This window comes from Anomalospiza imberbis, chromosome 8 (assembly GCF_031753505.1).
Source record: "Anomalospiza imberbis isolate Cuckoo-Finch-1a 21T00152 chromosome 8, ASM3175350v1, whole genome shotgun sequence".
Classification (NCBI taxonomy): domain Eukaryota; kingdom Metazoa; phylum Chordata; class Aves; order Passeriformes; family Viduidae; genus Anomalospiza; species Anomalospiza imberbis.
This window is the reverse complement of record NC_089688.1, coordinates 23525985-23538400: the sequence shown is the minus strand read 5'-3', so window position 1 is coordinate 23538400 and position 12416 is coordinate 23525985. Positions and strand designations below refer to the sequence as shown.

The following is a 12416-nucleotide window of genomic DNA, read 5'->3' as shown; positions in this document are numbered from 1 at the left end:
ATGGGCACAGATACCCCAGTTATTCCTACTTGTTGAAGTCTGCATGGATGATCTCAGTTACCCCTTCCTTAAAGATCAGTACCTCCTTCTGTTTCACCTGCACAGGTTCTCGTAATTGTCCGGGACTTCATGATGAATGAAGATAAAAGGCAAATATTTTCCTCCTTTTTTTTATTTTTTCCAGTTTTCCATAATCTGCTCCAAATGGGACTAGTTCAGCTTCGCACTGAACAAAATATAGTAACAAGTCTAAGTTTCTTAATTTTAGAGAAGCCTGGAAAAACCCTTCAGAAAACAGTGCATTGGGTTTGTAATCTCTTCTGGGGCATGTCAGTGATGCTCTTGCCCATGTACGTCCCTGTTGAGTACAATGTAGGTTCTGAATTGGCAGCACACTAACGCACTGGCTGCTCTTGTTGCCAGCTATTCATCACTCTGGTGCTCATTTCTGAAGCTGTCATTTCCTGCAGCCGTGTGCAGGCAGCTCTTTGAGGCTCAGCTCCCGGGGTCACTGCAGAAACATGGCTTGAATGGAGCTCAGGAGAAAGGCAATGAAGCAGTGTCAGAGAGAGAGAGCAGAGCTGTGCATGTGGCTTACGTCAGTGTTTGTGATAACATACCATCTGGGCTACGATCTAGCCAGATCTAGCTAATAAATAGAGCTGGACAGAAGTTGTATTTGGACAGCAGAGCTTCAAGGAACAGCCAGGACATGGAAATGGCCATTTGTGAGATGGTTATTTGAGTGCTGCACAGTGGTGTGCAGCAAACCAAGGTGTCCCTGCTCCTTCAACATGAGTATTGTGGGTCAGAAGGATCCCACAAAAGCTATTTATAAAAGCCAGCATTTTTAATCTGGTGACTCAGCTGTGCTTCAGACTGAGCTAATATCACTGCTTGATTGCTTTATCCTCAGATTTCTGCTGGATATTCAGTAGCCTTTGTTCATTGCTTCAAGCTCTTGTGTAGCATTGCTCTGTTCTGTCCTGACATAACCAAAGTGTGCCTCAGAGGCAGCAAATGTATTTTTAAATTAAATATGGAATTCCTGTATGATCCTGACTCTAGCACCTGCAGTGCTGTTTTGTACTCTGCTAGGTTTGTTCCTAGTTCTCAGGCTCTTTGTTATGATTCTGTGTGATTATCAGGAATTCCCCACAAGCAACTGTCACCACACTCTTTACAGATTTCAGAATAAGAAATTTAAACAAGAGCAACTTTTGTCAATCTGTATGGGAAGTAAATATTGGCCATTCTTTGCTGCCTGTGAAGGCCATTTCCTATCAGCTGGGGTTAGGGGTCTGTAACTTTTTAAACCACTAGGAAGTAATTTGTAATCTTTGGACAAGATTACTGTGAGGCCCGTTTGAAAGCTTATTCATGTTTTCCTAAAGAAAGCCTTGGACACAAAATGTGTTTTCTTTAAGATTAAGTCCTGTGAATGTAAAGGAAATTACTTGTGAGCTTGATGGTTGCACCCCGTTGGCTGACCACAGAAAATACTACCCCACAACTGGTCATGACTAATAGAGTCTCCCTTGGCTTCCAGCACCCCGTGGGGTGGAAAGCCATCTGTTTGCATGCCTTTACTGTAATCAGTTGTTCATGGCTCTGGAAAATTTGCTGTGGGCACTGGCTATGCTGGTGTAGCCTTTCTGAAGGCAGTGGATTATTTTTCTGCCATGGGTTGGGTTTGCCTACCAAATTTCTGTATATTTTGCCCTCTCTGCTAGAGTCCTCCTCTCTCTGCACCCCAGCCAAACCCACTTGGTTGGGAGCTTTTGTAAGTTACTGATTTATGTAAACATGGTGACAGCAGCATCAATTTGGCAGGTTCATTAAAGCCTCATGTCAGTAGATTTCAACCTTTAAATGATGGAGAGGAGATAGGGGACAGGCTTTGAGGAGGGTGGCACATGGATTTTTTTCTTAACTTTCCTTCTTGCGCAGCATCTTCATAACAATAGCAATACAAAAGGAAATATAGGACAGAAGTCCTTTTGGAGGAGAAAATAAATGGTTCTGGGCTGTAATGGAACATGAAGGAAGGAAGGTACCCCAGGAACTTCCCATGATCAGGAAGGTTGCACTTAAAGATGTTAGCAGCAGACAGTATCCTCACTGCTCAACTTCTGGGACCGGCTGAAGTAAACAAGACTTCAGGGAAAGAAGAAAGAGACCCTCCAGTACCACTTGTTGCCCACAGAGGCTTTGTGCAGAACTTTCTGTTCAGCCTGTGTGATCTCCACAATCTCACCTTGCCTTGTGGTTACTGAAATCACAAAGACTTCATTTTTGAAGGATGAGTGTAAATCTGTCACTTCCTAAGAGAAAAAAATTCAAGAGAAGGTGAAAACAGATGTATAGTATGACTAGAACTTGAGGTCAGACAGGAAATGTGGTATCCAAATGGATCAGATGGATAAAAAAGGAAAATCTGTGATCAGTAACCAGGTGTTTTCTGTAATGACTGAGTTGGTACTGTGGGTTGGACGTACACAGATGCGTTGGACTATGCGGAATGCAGCTGGCATTGCACAGACAGTTTCACCATTAGGTGTTCATGAAAGCAAAACAGGAAGGGAAAGATGATTTAAAATTTATTTTTAGAAGACATTAGGATGTTTGAGCCTTGGAAAACATTTTTTTTTCCAGCTTCTTGGGTGCTGACTGACCTGTAGAGCTGGCTGACTTGATTGCTCTGTGGATCCCCTAAAGTGAGGGGTCTGGGGATGCTGGCCAACACCCTGGGCATGTTGGCTGTGTGTTTTGGAGTTGGACATGAGCAGGCTTAGCAAGTGATGCTTTCATCTTCTCCTGTCTTGGGGAGACTGAAGTACTTCATGGTTTAAGAGAAGCTGGTGACATGGAATGTGGTGGGACTTGATCTGGGATTTACAAGGCAATGTCAAAGACTTTTCCATATCTCTTAATGTAGGTAGTGTGTTGATTCCCTTGCTTTAAGAACACAATGTGTAATTTGTACTGGATTATGTGATGGCTTTGTGGATGTACGTGCCAATTCTAGAAAACGTGTTTGGCAGATTGCTTTGTTCCAGCTGTGTCAATACACAAATCTGAGGCCATTTTTTAAACAGGGAGGGGAAGCCCCTGGGTAACAATTGGGCCCTAGCAAATAGCTGCAGATATAGCACTTGGAGTCTGTAACTATCAGTTTGTATTATCAGAACACAAAGATAAACTGTGTGCTGTACTTGAACAACTCCCTATACACATAGACACAAGAAGTGTGTGTCACTCTAATGAGAGATAAATATAACAGTATTTTGCCAAATGTGTACCTCTGGAAGGCTTGTTGCCTGCTAGCTTAGAAAATTTGAATAAATACAGTAATGTGGTATTTCCTAGTTGTCTAATACTCGGAATATCCATCGTCTCTGCTAGTGATGTAACTCATAAAGTATTAGAGCTGAGTTGTATATTATCCAGTTTTCTCTTTTCCCATGAACTTTTCCCATGTTCTGATCACTTCTGTTTTTTCCAAAAGTACTAGGAAACACAATTCCAATCCCAGCAGAAGACAAGGATAATATGTGTTTGAGAGTAGAGGTCAGGGTGTGAGTTTCCACATAGATACATGTGCATTTGTGCATATAATGTGATGTGAAACCAACTCAGGCAAGCTAGACATTTCAGCCAGAATCTGGGATGCACTTTGGGACTCTGTATCAAACACTTATGTACACACCTAGTCGGCTGGTTTGGAGCCAGGAGGAACCTGTGTGGCACCATGAACCAGCATGTTAATTCACATGCAGTGGGCTCTCCATGCCAGCCAGCTCTGCAGCCGTAGGAGCGGCAGCAATGGGATTTGCTAGCAGCACAACTGAGAAGTCTCTGTCTACAAATGTCACAAGATTTGGCAGCAGGCATGTAGGAAGAAGACAGACTGGAAGGATTAGGACAGCAAATCCAGCTAGTTACCTTAATAACAAGTCACTGCAGGAAGAGTATGTTACAGCACCCAAACTCTGGGATTCACTTCTGTGTTCCTTGTGCTTAGTAACACCTGAAGCAGTGCAAGGACTGTAATTCCCTATGCTGCTGCTGAGCCCTAAGCATTTGCAGTTACTCTCAAATATTGGTGGAGAAAGCAAGCTGTGGTCTCAGCTCTTGGCCTTTTGTTCCAACTTTTAGCTCCATAAGGCAAAATGCTGTCCTGTTAATAGCCAAAAAATGATATCAACAAATTTCAGCCTTCCAGAAGTCTCCACCTCCCCCTGCTCCTCATCTTCTCCCTCTCCTCAGGAAGCTCTTAAGTGTTGTTTCAATCAACAAATTAAGCAAAAACTGCTGCAGCCTGTACTCTGATGAGAACATAACTCAGCTTTCAGACCCTCCCTAAGGAGGAAAAGAAAAGTGTTTCCAGGGCAGTCCATGTGTGCATCACGTTGTCGGGGTTCCAGAGTGATACTCTTAAGGTCAGGTTTCTATTACATTTTTGTAGGGACACCTGTAAATTTTTAGTTGAACACAAGGCACAGGAGTGTGCAGCCTCTCATCCTCCTTCAATGTGTACTCTTCACTAAATATTAAAACTATTACTCAGTTTTAAATACTGAAGGTAGCTTGCTGGGAAACTGTAGCCGGTGGTTGTGTGGCCATTGTTGAATAGGTGTGTGGTTTCTAAGGTATATTTTTCAGATGTTGGGGTTATTGGTACCAGGAGCAAAATGTTTGCTTATTACCTTTTAAATCTTAATTGTCTTCTAAAAAAAAAAAAAAAAAAAAAAAAAAAAAAAAAAAAAAAAGCAGAGTTTCAGTGTTTGTATTTCTTCATTCATTTTTTAAATGCTGTGGTAGAAGACCTTCTTTCACAACCCATACAGAATTTCCGAATTCCCATGCCAGGCTACCAGGAAAGGAGGGACAGCTGTGATCCTTTTTTCACTTTTCTCTTACAGGAAAAATAAAAGCCAACAGGTCTGCCTTATCACAGCACTGTGGGCTCTTGGGGTATTTCAGCAGCAAATTAAAAAAACTTCTTGGTGTTAAGCATTAATTTGGGGTGCTGAATCTAGATTTAGTACCTAGAGTGCAAACACAGTAGTTGCAAGGCAGCAGCCTTCACTCTTGAATGTTAGAGCAGTCAGGCACAGACATTTGGGGTGGCAACACTTCCTGTTGGAAGTAGGATTTCCCTTGTGAACCACACTCCCAGCATGTAGCTCTAGGACATGAACTGGCTGGAAGGATCATAATACATAGTTGGTCTGGAATCCTAATCTATGGCCCATAAATATGTGGCACATAAAAGACTATGAACCTGTGCTGTGGATCTTATTTGTGTTGGAGCAGGATGTCTTCCACAAATATCTTTCTTCCTGGGGCATGTCTTTGGGCCCAGCTTTCATCTCTAAAACAAGATAAGCATTGCTTCATGGTTGAGTGGTGGCTGCAGTGAAGTCTGCAGTGCACACAAGCTGGGAAACATTATGTGTTTTGAGGTGAAAACTGCCTTTAATATTTCACCAGCTTTAAAAATTCATCCTAAGATGACAGCCTTAGTCTGCCTTGCAGTGAGTCATTCACAGACTTCTGTACCCTCAACTGCAGTCAGCTCTGTGCTAGAAAGACCTCTTGCATGTATCTCCATGTTTAAAAGAAAGATGCCTCTTCTGTGAATTGTAGGAATAAAACTCTCAGCAATCGTCCACTGGCCTTCATATGAATTCAGTTTTAACTTTGTGCCTTTTCCAAGTGTGTGGGACTGAAAAAGCCTTTTACAGAGAGCAGAGCCAGCATGGACAATGATAGTATCTAACAGCACACAGACACAGGAGTGAGTGTGAGAATAAGCTTACTGCAGAAAATCCCTCTTGTAAAAGCTACTTCTGGTGCCTTTATACATCTGCTTCTACATATTCATCAGAGGTCTGTCAGAGGCAATTACTGAGACTGCCCTATGTGTATCAAATATATATGTACTGTGTGACAAGAGCTTTGGAGGGGCGGAAAAAGCAAGTGCCTTCAACTGTGCAGCAGCACCCTTATCTTAGCTGTCTTTAATGAAGTAGATCATATCTCTGAAGAGAAGTAATCAGCTGTTGGCATGAAAAGGTCATTTTGACTGGTCTGGAAGTGACCTAATTGCACCTAGTACTGCTTTGTAGGACAATTTATGTTGTTGGATCAAAAAAACCTCTTGAGAGACTTCCAAGGCAGAAGGACTTAAAAATGCACAGCTCTCTGAAGCCCATAGACCATGTGTCAAATGTACCAGACTGCTGCTTGAGTGGGATTTTTTCAAGACTCTTGAGAGGTGGAGTGTTACTTAAGTATTTGTTTAGAAGAATGTGTAGTCTACTCATGCTGGAGAAATAGCCATGCCTTTTACAGTGGTGCTATCAGTCCTGTTTACTTTAGTTAAGCTCATAAAATGACAGTCAAAGTCTACAGAGAAATTAATGGTTGAGGAGAGAATTACAAACCAAAGTTTAGCATGATCCTGCAATTTTATGTATTCAAAGTGTTTTGTAGCATCTTGTGATCAGACAGGCTTCAGTGGGAATAGCTTGTTCTCCTGTTGATGTGGGTCATCCATTGAAGTATGGATGGGTAAGGATGAATGCAAATATGAGCAAAACTGGCATAAAATATACTCCTTTAACTATGCTCCACTAGTTTTCCATAGTGCATGTTGTGGCTAACATTTGCTTAATTGTTTTGCTTTTGTAAAAGCCTTTCGGGAAGAGGACTGGGAATGCAATTATGAGCAAAACCATGATTTTTTTAAAGTCCAAGTATTTTTGTAATTTAGTCATTCTCCAGTGTGACCAATCCATTTTGCAATCGCCATCTTGCTATGTGTATTATATGCCTGTCAAGTGAAACTGGTTTTTTCTTGGTTACTTGTGAAATGCCTGGGAGTTACCTGAGCCTAGGTGGACTCTGTGAATGGGGAGATATCTTGGCTGTTGCATCTTAGGGATGCTGACAGATGCCAACCAAAGCAGCAACATATGTGGGGACAAAATTACACTCCTACCTTAAAAATTTATGTTCTTGGGTTAGTGTTAAGGCAGTTGGAGTAATGCAGCAAAGCTCCATTTGAACTTGGATTGGACACAGTGGCTACAACTCCCTTTGTGCCTCTGTGAAGCTCAAACTCCCTTTAAATCTTCATCAGAGACGAGGGCTTGGGAGTCTCAGTCTAGACATCCGTGCCACATCAGTGTTAGAGTTGTTTTGGTGCCTAGGAGACAGGGGCACCTGTAAGGGTTAATTCAAGCTGTAAAGCACTGCCTAATTTTTACAGATGGTGTGAGTGCAAGAATGAACCTCAGTCTGGCTTGGCAGTGCACAGAGATAACTTTACATAATTCCCTGCAGATGTTGCTGCAGAATGGTTTTAATAATGAATTGTGAAGTCAAGCTAAACTCCAGCATAGAGGGAGAACTCAAAATAAATGCAGTGTTTTGTTCTGTGTTTCAAAAGCAAGTTTTCTGTGATGCTCTGGGTTGGGAAAGATGGCAGGGGACGGGACAAGGGATTCTTTGCAAAAGGTTTGGGCTATAATGGTGCAAACTAAGACCAATCTGTCTAATTTGTCTGCAAACCATGAATACCCATGAACCTGAGGGCAATAGGGGGGAAGGGATGGTGGTACCAAAAAGCAGCTGTCCTAATGCTTCTGATGAGGGGATGGTGCAGAGCAAGTACTTCATGATCTGCCTGGCAGAGTTCTGCAGTCTGTGGCAGTCAGGCACAGGCTGTGTTGAGGAGCTTGTCTGCACTGCAGCCATTTTCTGCTAGGAGTCAATTCTTGCACTGTGCTGTAATTTCCTTTCTGTAGCGTTATGGCTTGGATGTGCCATTATAATTTAGGTTTTGGTCTCATAAGGAATATGCTGCCTCAACAGTGGTTGTTTGGCCACTCTGAGACTTTGCACATCTTGCTTCTCTGCTGCCAGAGGGTATTGCTGGAAGCTTCTGAGTCTTCTCAGTTGTTGAATCTGTTTAAGCAAAACACACATTTTTCTGTTGACATGCTATTTCAATGGGCTTTATTAAAGCCTTTCTTCTGTCCTCTGAGAAGCAAACTTGAAATTGGGAAGAGAATTTCAGATTGAGGGGCTGGTTTTCTCTGAAATTGGACAAGTGCTGTGATTTCTCAGTAGCTGCAGAGGTTTCTCATTTATACTTTACCCTTGCATAGAGTTTATAAAGGAAATCTTTAGAAAGAAATTATAACTTTCATGAGTTCTGTGGCGATTAGGAGCTTTAGCCTGAGTCATGTTTAGATGGATGGAGGCTCAGCTACACTATGGCCCCAAGCAAAAGATCTAAACTTGGCTCTGAGGCTCATGAGCCAAACCAGAGGAGCTGTATTGTGAAATAGGCTAGCACGGGGTTGGTGTCAAGGAAGTGACATCCAGCCCTCCAGAGATGGTTTTACCGTGGTTTGAATTTGGCCCAAATGTACATTTTTAAGTGTAGGCAAGTCCTTTTTGTGCTTGTGTTTCATTTCTTGCTGAGGAAGAGTTTAGGTATACTATTCCAGTCTAATTAATATCAGCTGGAAGCCAGCTTCTCACATTTTGTGCCTAATTATAAGTGTTTGTTAAACTGTGCTTGCTACCCATGTCGATATGTTACTGGTGAAATAAGGAGCAACCATGAAGATGTGTTTTTGAAACGGTCTGGCAGATCCTGCCTGTTCGCTGCTGTGGGCTTCGTGGCAGGAGAACCACCTCCTGCTGAGGGAGAATAACTAAATTTAAACTTTCCAACCATGAGCCTTGTGAAGCAAAGTTTCCAAACCTCTGCTGGGCCAGAAGATGGAAATCTGTGTCTGAATTTGGAGAGTAAATAAATAGAGCTGCCTAGGAGCTGCCCAGGGGCATGTGAGGGATTGCTGCTTGGGGTACATTGTCTCCCAGCCATGTGCCCCAGGGAGGAAAGCAAGGGTTTGTAGCTACTGTTCTCTGGTAAAATCTTCCGTGACAGGATTTGGAATGAACTTGGGTGACTTTTAGCATGAACACTTGAGCATTGTTTCAGCAGGGTGGTTTTTCCCTTACAGACAGTTGCATGTGGCACGGCAGCAGAGCCCAGACCTTCCTTTCCCCCTCGCTGAGCTGGGCTGTGGGATCCCAGCTGTGGGAGGGATGTGTGGCCACCTCACAGCTCACTGCTGTTGGTGCCCATCTCTCTACAGCCCAGGCTGGCACCTTTGCTCTTCACAGGCAGGGTTGTGTGAAATTTGCTGTGTTTATGACAGCCTTCAAAGTGTACAAACTGTTCTGAGGTACATGTACAGAAATAGCTTCCCTTTGGGGAAGCTGGAAGGGTGGTAATGGACAACAGTTTGCATGGTCCTGACAAAGCAGCTTATGTTTTCTGGGGAAACTGGGGTGTCACAGACAATAACAGAAGTGGTTTGCTTACCTATTAGACTTTTTATTTTCCTGCTGTCTTAACCCACACCTTATTTGAATGGAGGGGAATCTAGTTGTGCTTGTATCTGAGAGCAGGAAGTTCTTGGATGAGTAAGTCTATGTCAAAATCATTGGAGGATTCAATAAATCCGTGTAATCAAGAAAGAAAAGAGGCAAGGATAGTCATGGTTGGAATGCATTTACTGTGAAACTGGCATGCGTATAATTTTATTCATCTGTCCACAGATATGACCTAAAGGTTATATTCATAAATATTGCTGAATACTTAACATTTTAGTAGGTACTGGTTGAAACTTGGATGTTCAGATGGGAAGACAAATAACTGGTGCTTATGGCCTGAAGTCAGATTTCAGTTGGCTTTTCACTCTTTATTTCTGTTCTGTGCAGTACTTTCCAGCTTCCCAGGGTATTGAATTCAGGTCATGTTTGTTAAACACCAGCTGTGGTTACAAGTGCTCTAGAAACACTTTTATATCCTGTTCTGAAGTCTGTGCTCTTCTATGAATGTCTTTGCTGTTTCCCTTATTTGCCATTTGTAATGCTTCATATTAGGTTTTGGGCAGTGTTTGTGCTGTTTCACATATGTGCACATGTACATACTTACACATACAAAGTGTTTCGATACTGTCGGTGTGCTTATAGCAAGACCAGCTTGGAGAAACTGACCTAGAGAATTTCAGTCAAAGTTCTCATGGATGGACTTTGAATTTCTTAAAATCAATTGATATTTGCTTCATTGCACCCTTTTTCTAGCAAGCCTGCACACTACCACTGGGAGAGGATCTGATAGAAATGGCATAATAGCACTAAACCCTTTCTTGTTCTAGGAAGCTGCAGAATACCTCAAACATGCACCAAAGCTGCTGACTGTCATCTTCTCCATAGCATTTTACTATTCTTGTTCCTCTAAATGTTGACTGAGAAACTTCCTTTGCTTCTCTCTGTAGGTTGGTGGTTTGTGAGCACAGCAGAGGAGCAGGGATGGGTCCCTGCAACATACCTGGAATCCCAAAATGGAACCAGAGATGATTCTGACATCAACACATCTAAATTTGGGGAAGGTATGGAAAGCTTTTACTTACGAAGAGAAACTTGGTATTCACTTGCTTTATGCTTTTTTCCCCCAAGTGAAAACTTCTAATTGGAAGAAGATGCATGATAGAGCCACAGGCCGATGAAAGGAGTGAGATTTTACTTAAATGGTTACTTCTCATTAATTTCCTTTAAATTAATCTTTGAAACTAGTTTCACTGCTGTTTGCTGTGGTCTGTGGTTGTGTGGAAAGGTAATTTTATTTGGTACGGTCTCATTCTGTTAAAAGTGAGATGCCATTTGTCATGTATATGTATTTAGCTGCACTGCATTTTTTCCTTTTTTTTTTCCCTAAAGATACTTAATTCAGGTTCCAGAAATGGAATAGTTCATCACTGCATGTTCCTCAGTTCATTATGAAAGACTAACCACATCTTAATGGGCTTCTCATGTAGCAACTGTGTACAAAGGACACTTTTATTATGATTTGCTGCATTCTTGTGAATCTGTTGCTAAATCTAGGTGCTCTTGATGTGACACTTATGTAAAATGTATGTGGAAACTCAGCTGACCTTTCCTTAGCACGGGCCAGGAGGCTTAGAGATGTGTTGGGGTGACCATGTGCCCATTAAAACAGCACACAGGCAGAACCAGACTTTGTGCTGGGCTCCAAGGGTGACATCTGCGGCTTATTGAAATCTTGGTCTCTGTAACTCATTTTTCCCTGCTCAAGTCTACCCATATCCTGGTTTAGAGACAGACTGGCTGTAGACTGGTAGGCCAGGAACCAGACTGGTATGATGCAACATCTTAGTGGATGCAAAAGCAGTGAGTAAAACTTCCCTGTTATTAAAGAACAGAACTTTACTGCTCTGGTCTGCAAGGACTGAAGAATGCCTTGTCTGTTGGTCTGTAGCTTCCTCCCTTTTCCTGACTCTTAAATACAGTGTGTGCTTGACAGCCTTATAGCTTAAATTGCTTTCATTTCATGCTCTCCTCCTCTTTCATGTTGCCCTCTGGAGTGTACTCTGCACAGGGATGCTGCCACCCAGCCGTCTGTTCTGGGTAATGGAAAATCTATCAAATATTCCTTATCTCCTTCCTCTCGGTCCCTTTTAATCCATTACACTGCTCTCTTCAGCTACAGTCAGCAGGTCCCGCTCTCTGCCTTACTCCAAATCCAGATATGCTGAAACCTGAGACTCCCCTTCCCTTTCTGCTCAGTTCCATCTCAGTGACAGATCTAATTGCATAACCTCTGCAGCTGCTTTGATGTGCCCCAGATTTTGCTTGCTTGCTTTTTAGTAACTTTGGTTTATGTTATTAGCCATCTAAACTGAGGCTTCCTATATTCTTTATTTCTACTCCCCCAACTTGGAAAGCACAGAGACACTGATGTAGGGAGCTTTGTGTATCAGCCCCTTGTCCCTCCCCATTTGAACAGGCCTGGAACAAGTCCACAAGCCTGGCAAACCTTGAAGTCTGCTCTGCTGTGGCAGGCTCAGTACAGATAGCAGGGTGCTGAACACATCTTGCTAATAATTCTGTCTCTAGTAATATGGCAGTAACATTGTCATGTATCTCTTTAAATAGTCTGTTCCCTGAGCAAGACAGATGTGTTTCCTCCCCGCACCTGAGCCTGCACAACATTTTTGTCTGAATGAAGGCAGACTGATTGTTACCTGGGTCTGTGTTTAGACCAACACATCTTGTAAGGCTTGGAAAACAATCAGAAAGCAATCTAAAGAAACATTTAACAGCTACAGGAGCTGATAAAGTAAACATGTTAAAATAATCTCTGGAAGGGTGTAGACACTTGTTAATAAGCAACCTTTCTGGTGACTGTGGCATGACCAACCAAGTCCAAGTCTGGGCAAAATTCAGTATTTTTAAGGGAAAAACCCTGGCTCATATAAAAGCATCATTGTGGTATGAAAGGGCTGTCGCTGGGGGTGGCCGTA

At 42.5% G+C, this 12416-nt stretch overlaps 1 protein-coding gene across 8 annotated transcripts in view; it reads left to right on the top strand.

Annotated features, from left to right (window-relative positions):
* The window catches only part of SH3PXD2A (SH3 and PX domains 2A), a 238667-nt gene that overhangs the window by 201172 nt on the left and 25079 nt on the right, over positions 1 to 12416 (top strand). For all 8 annotated transcript variants that reach the window (XM_068197985.1, XM_068197986.1, XM_068197984.1 and 5 more), the window contains one exon: positions 10371 to 10484. In XM_068197985.1, coding sequence (XP_068054086.1) covers positions 10371 to 10484 — 114 coding nt within the window. The remainder of the gene's footprint in view (positions 1 to 10370; positions 10485 to 12416) is intronic.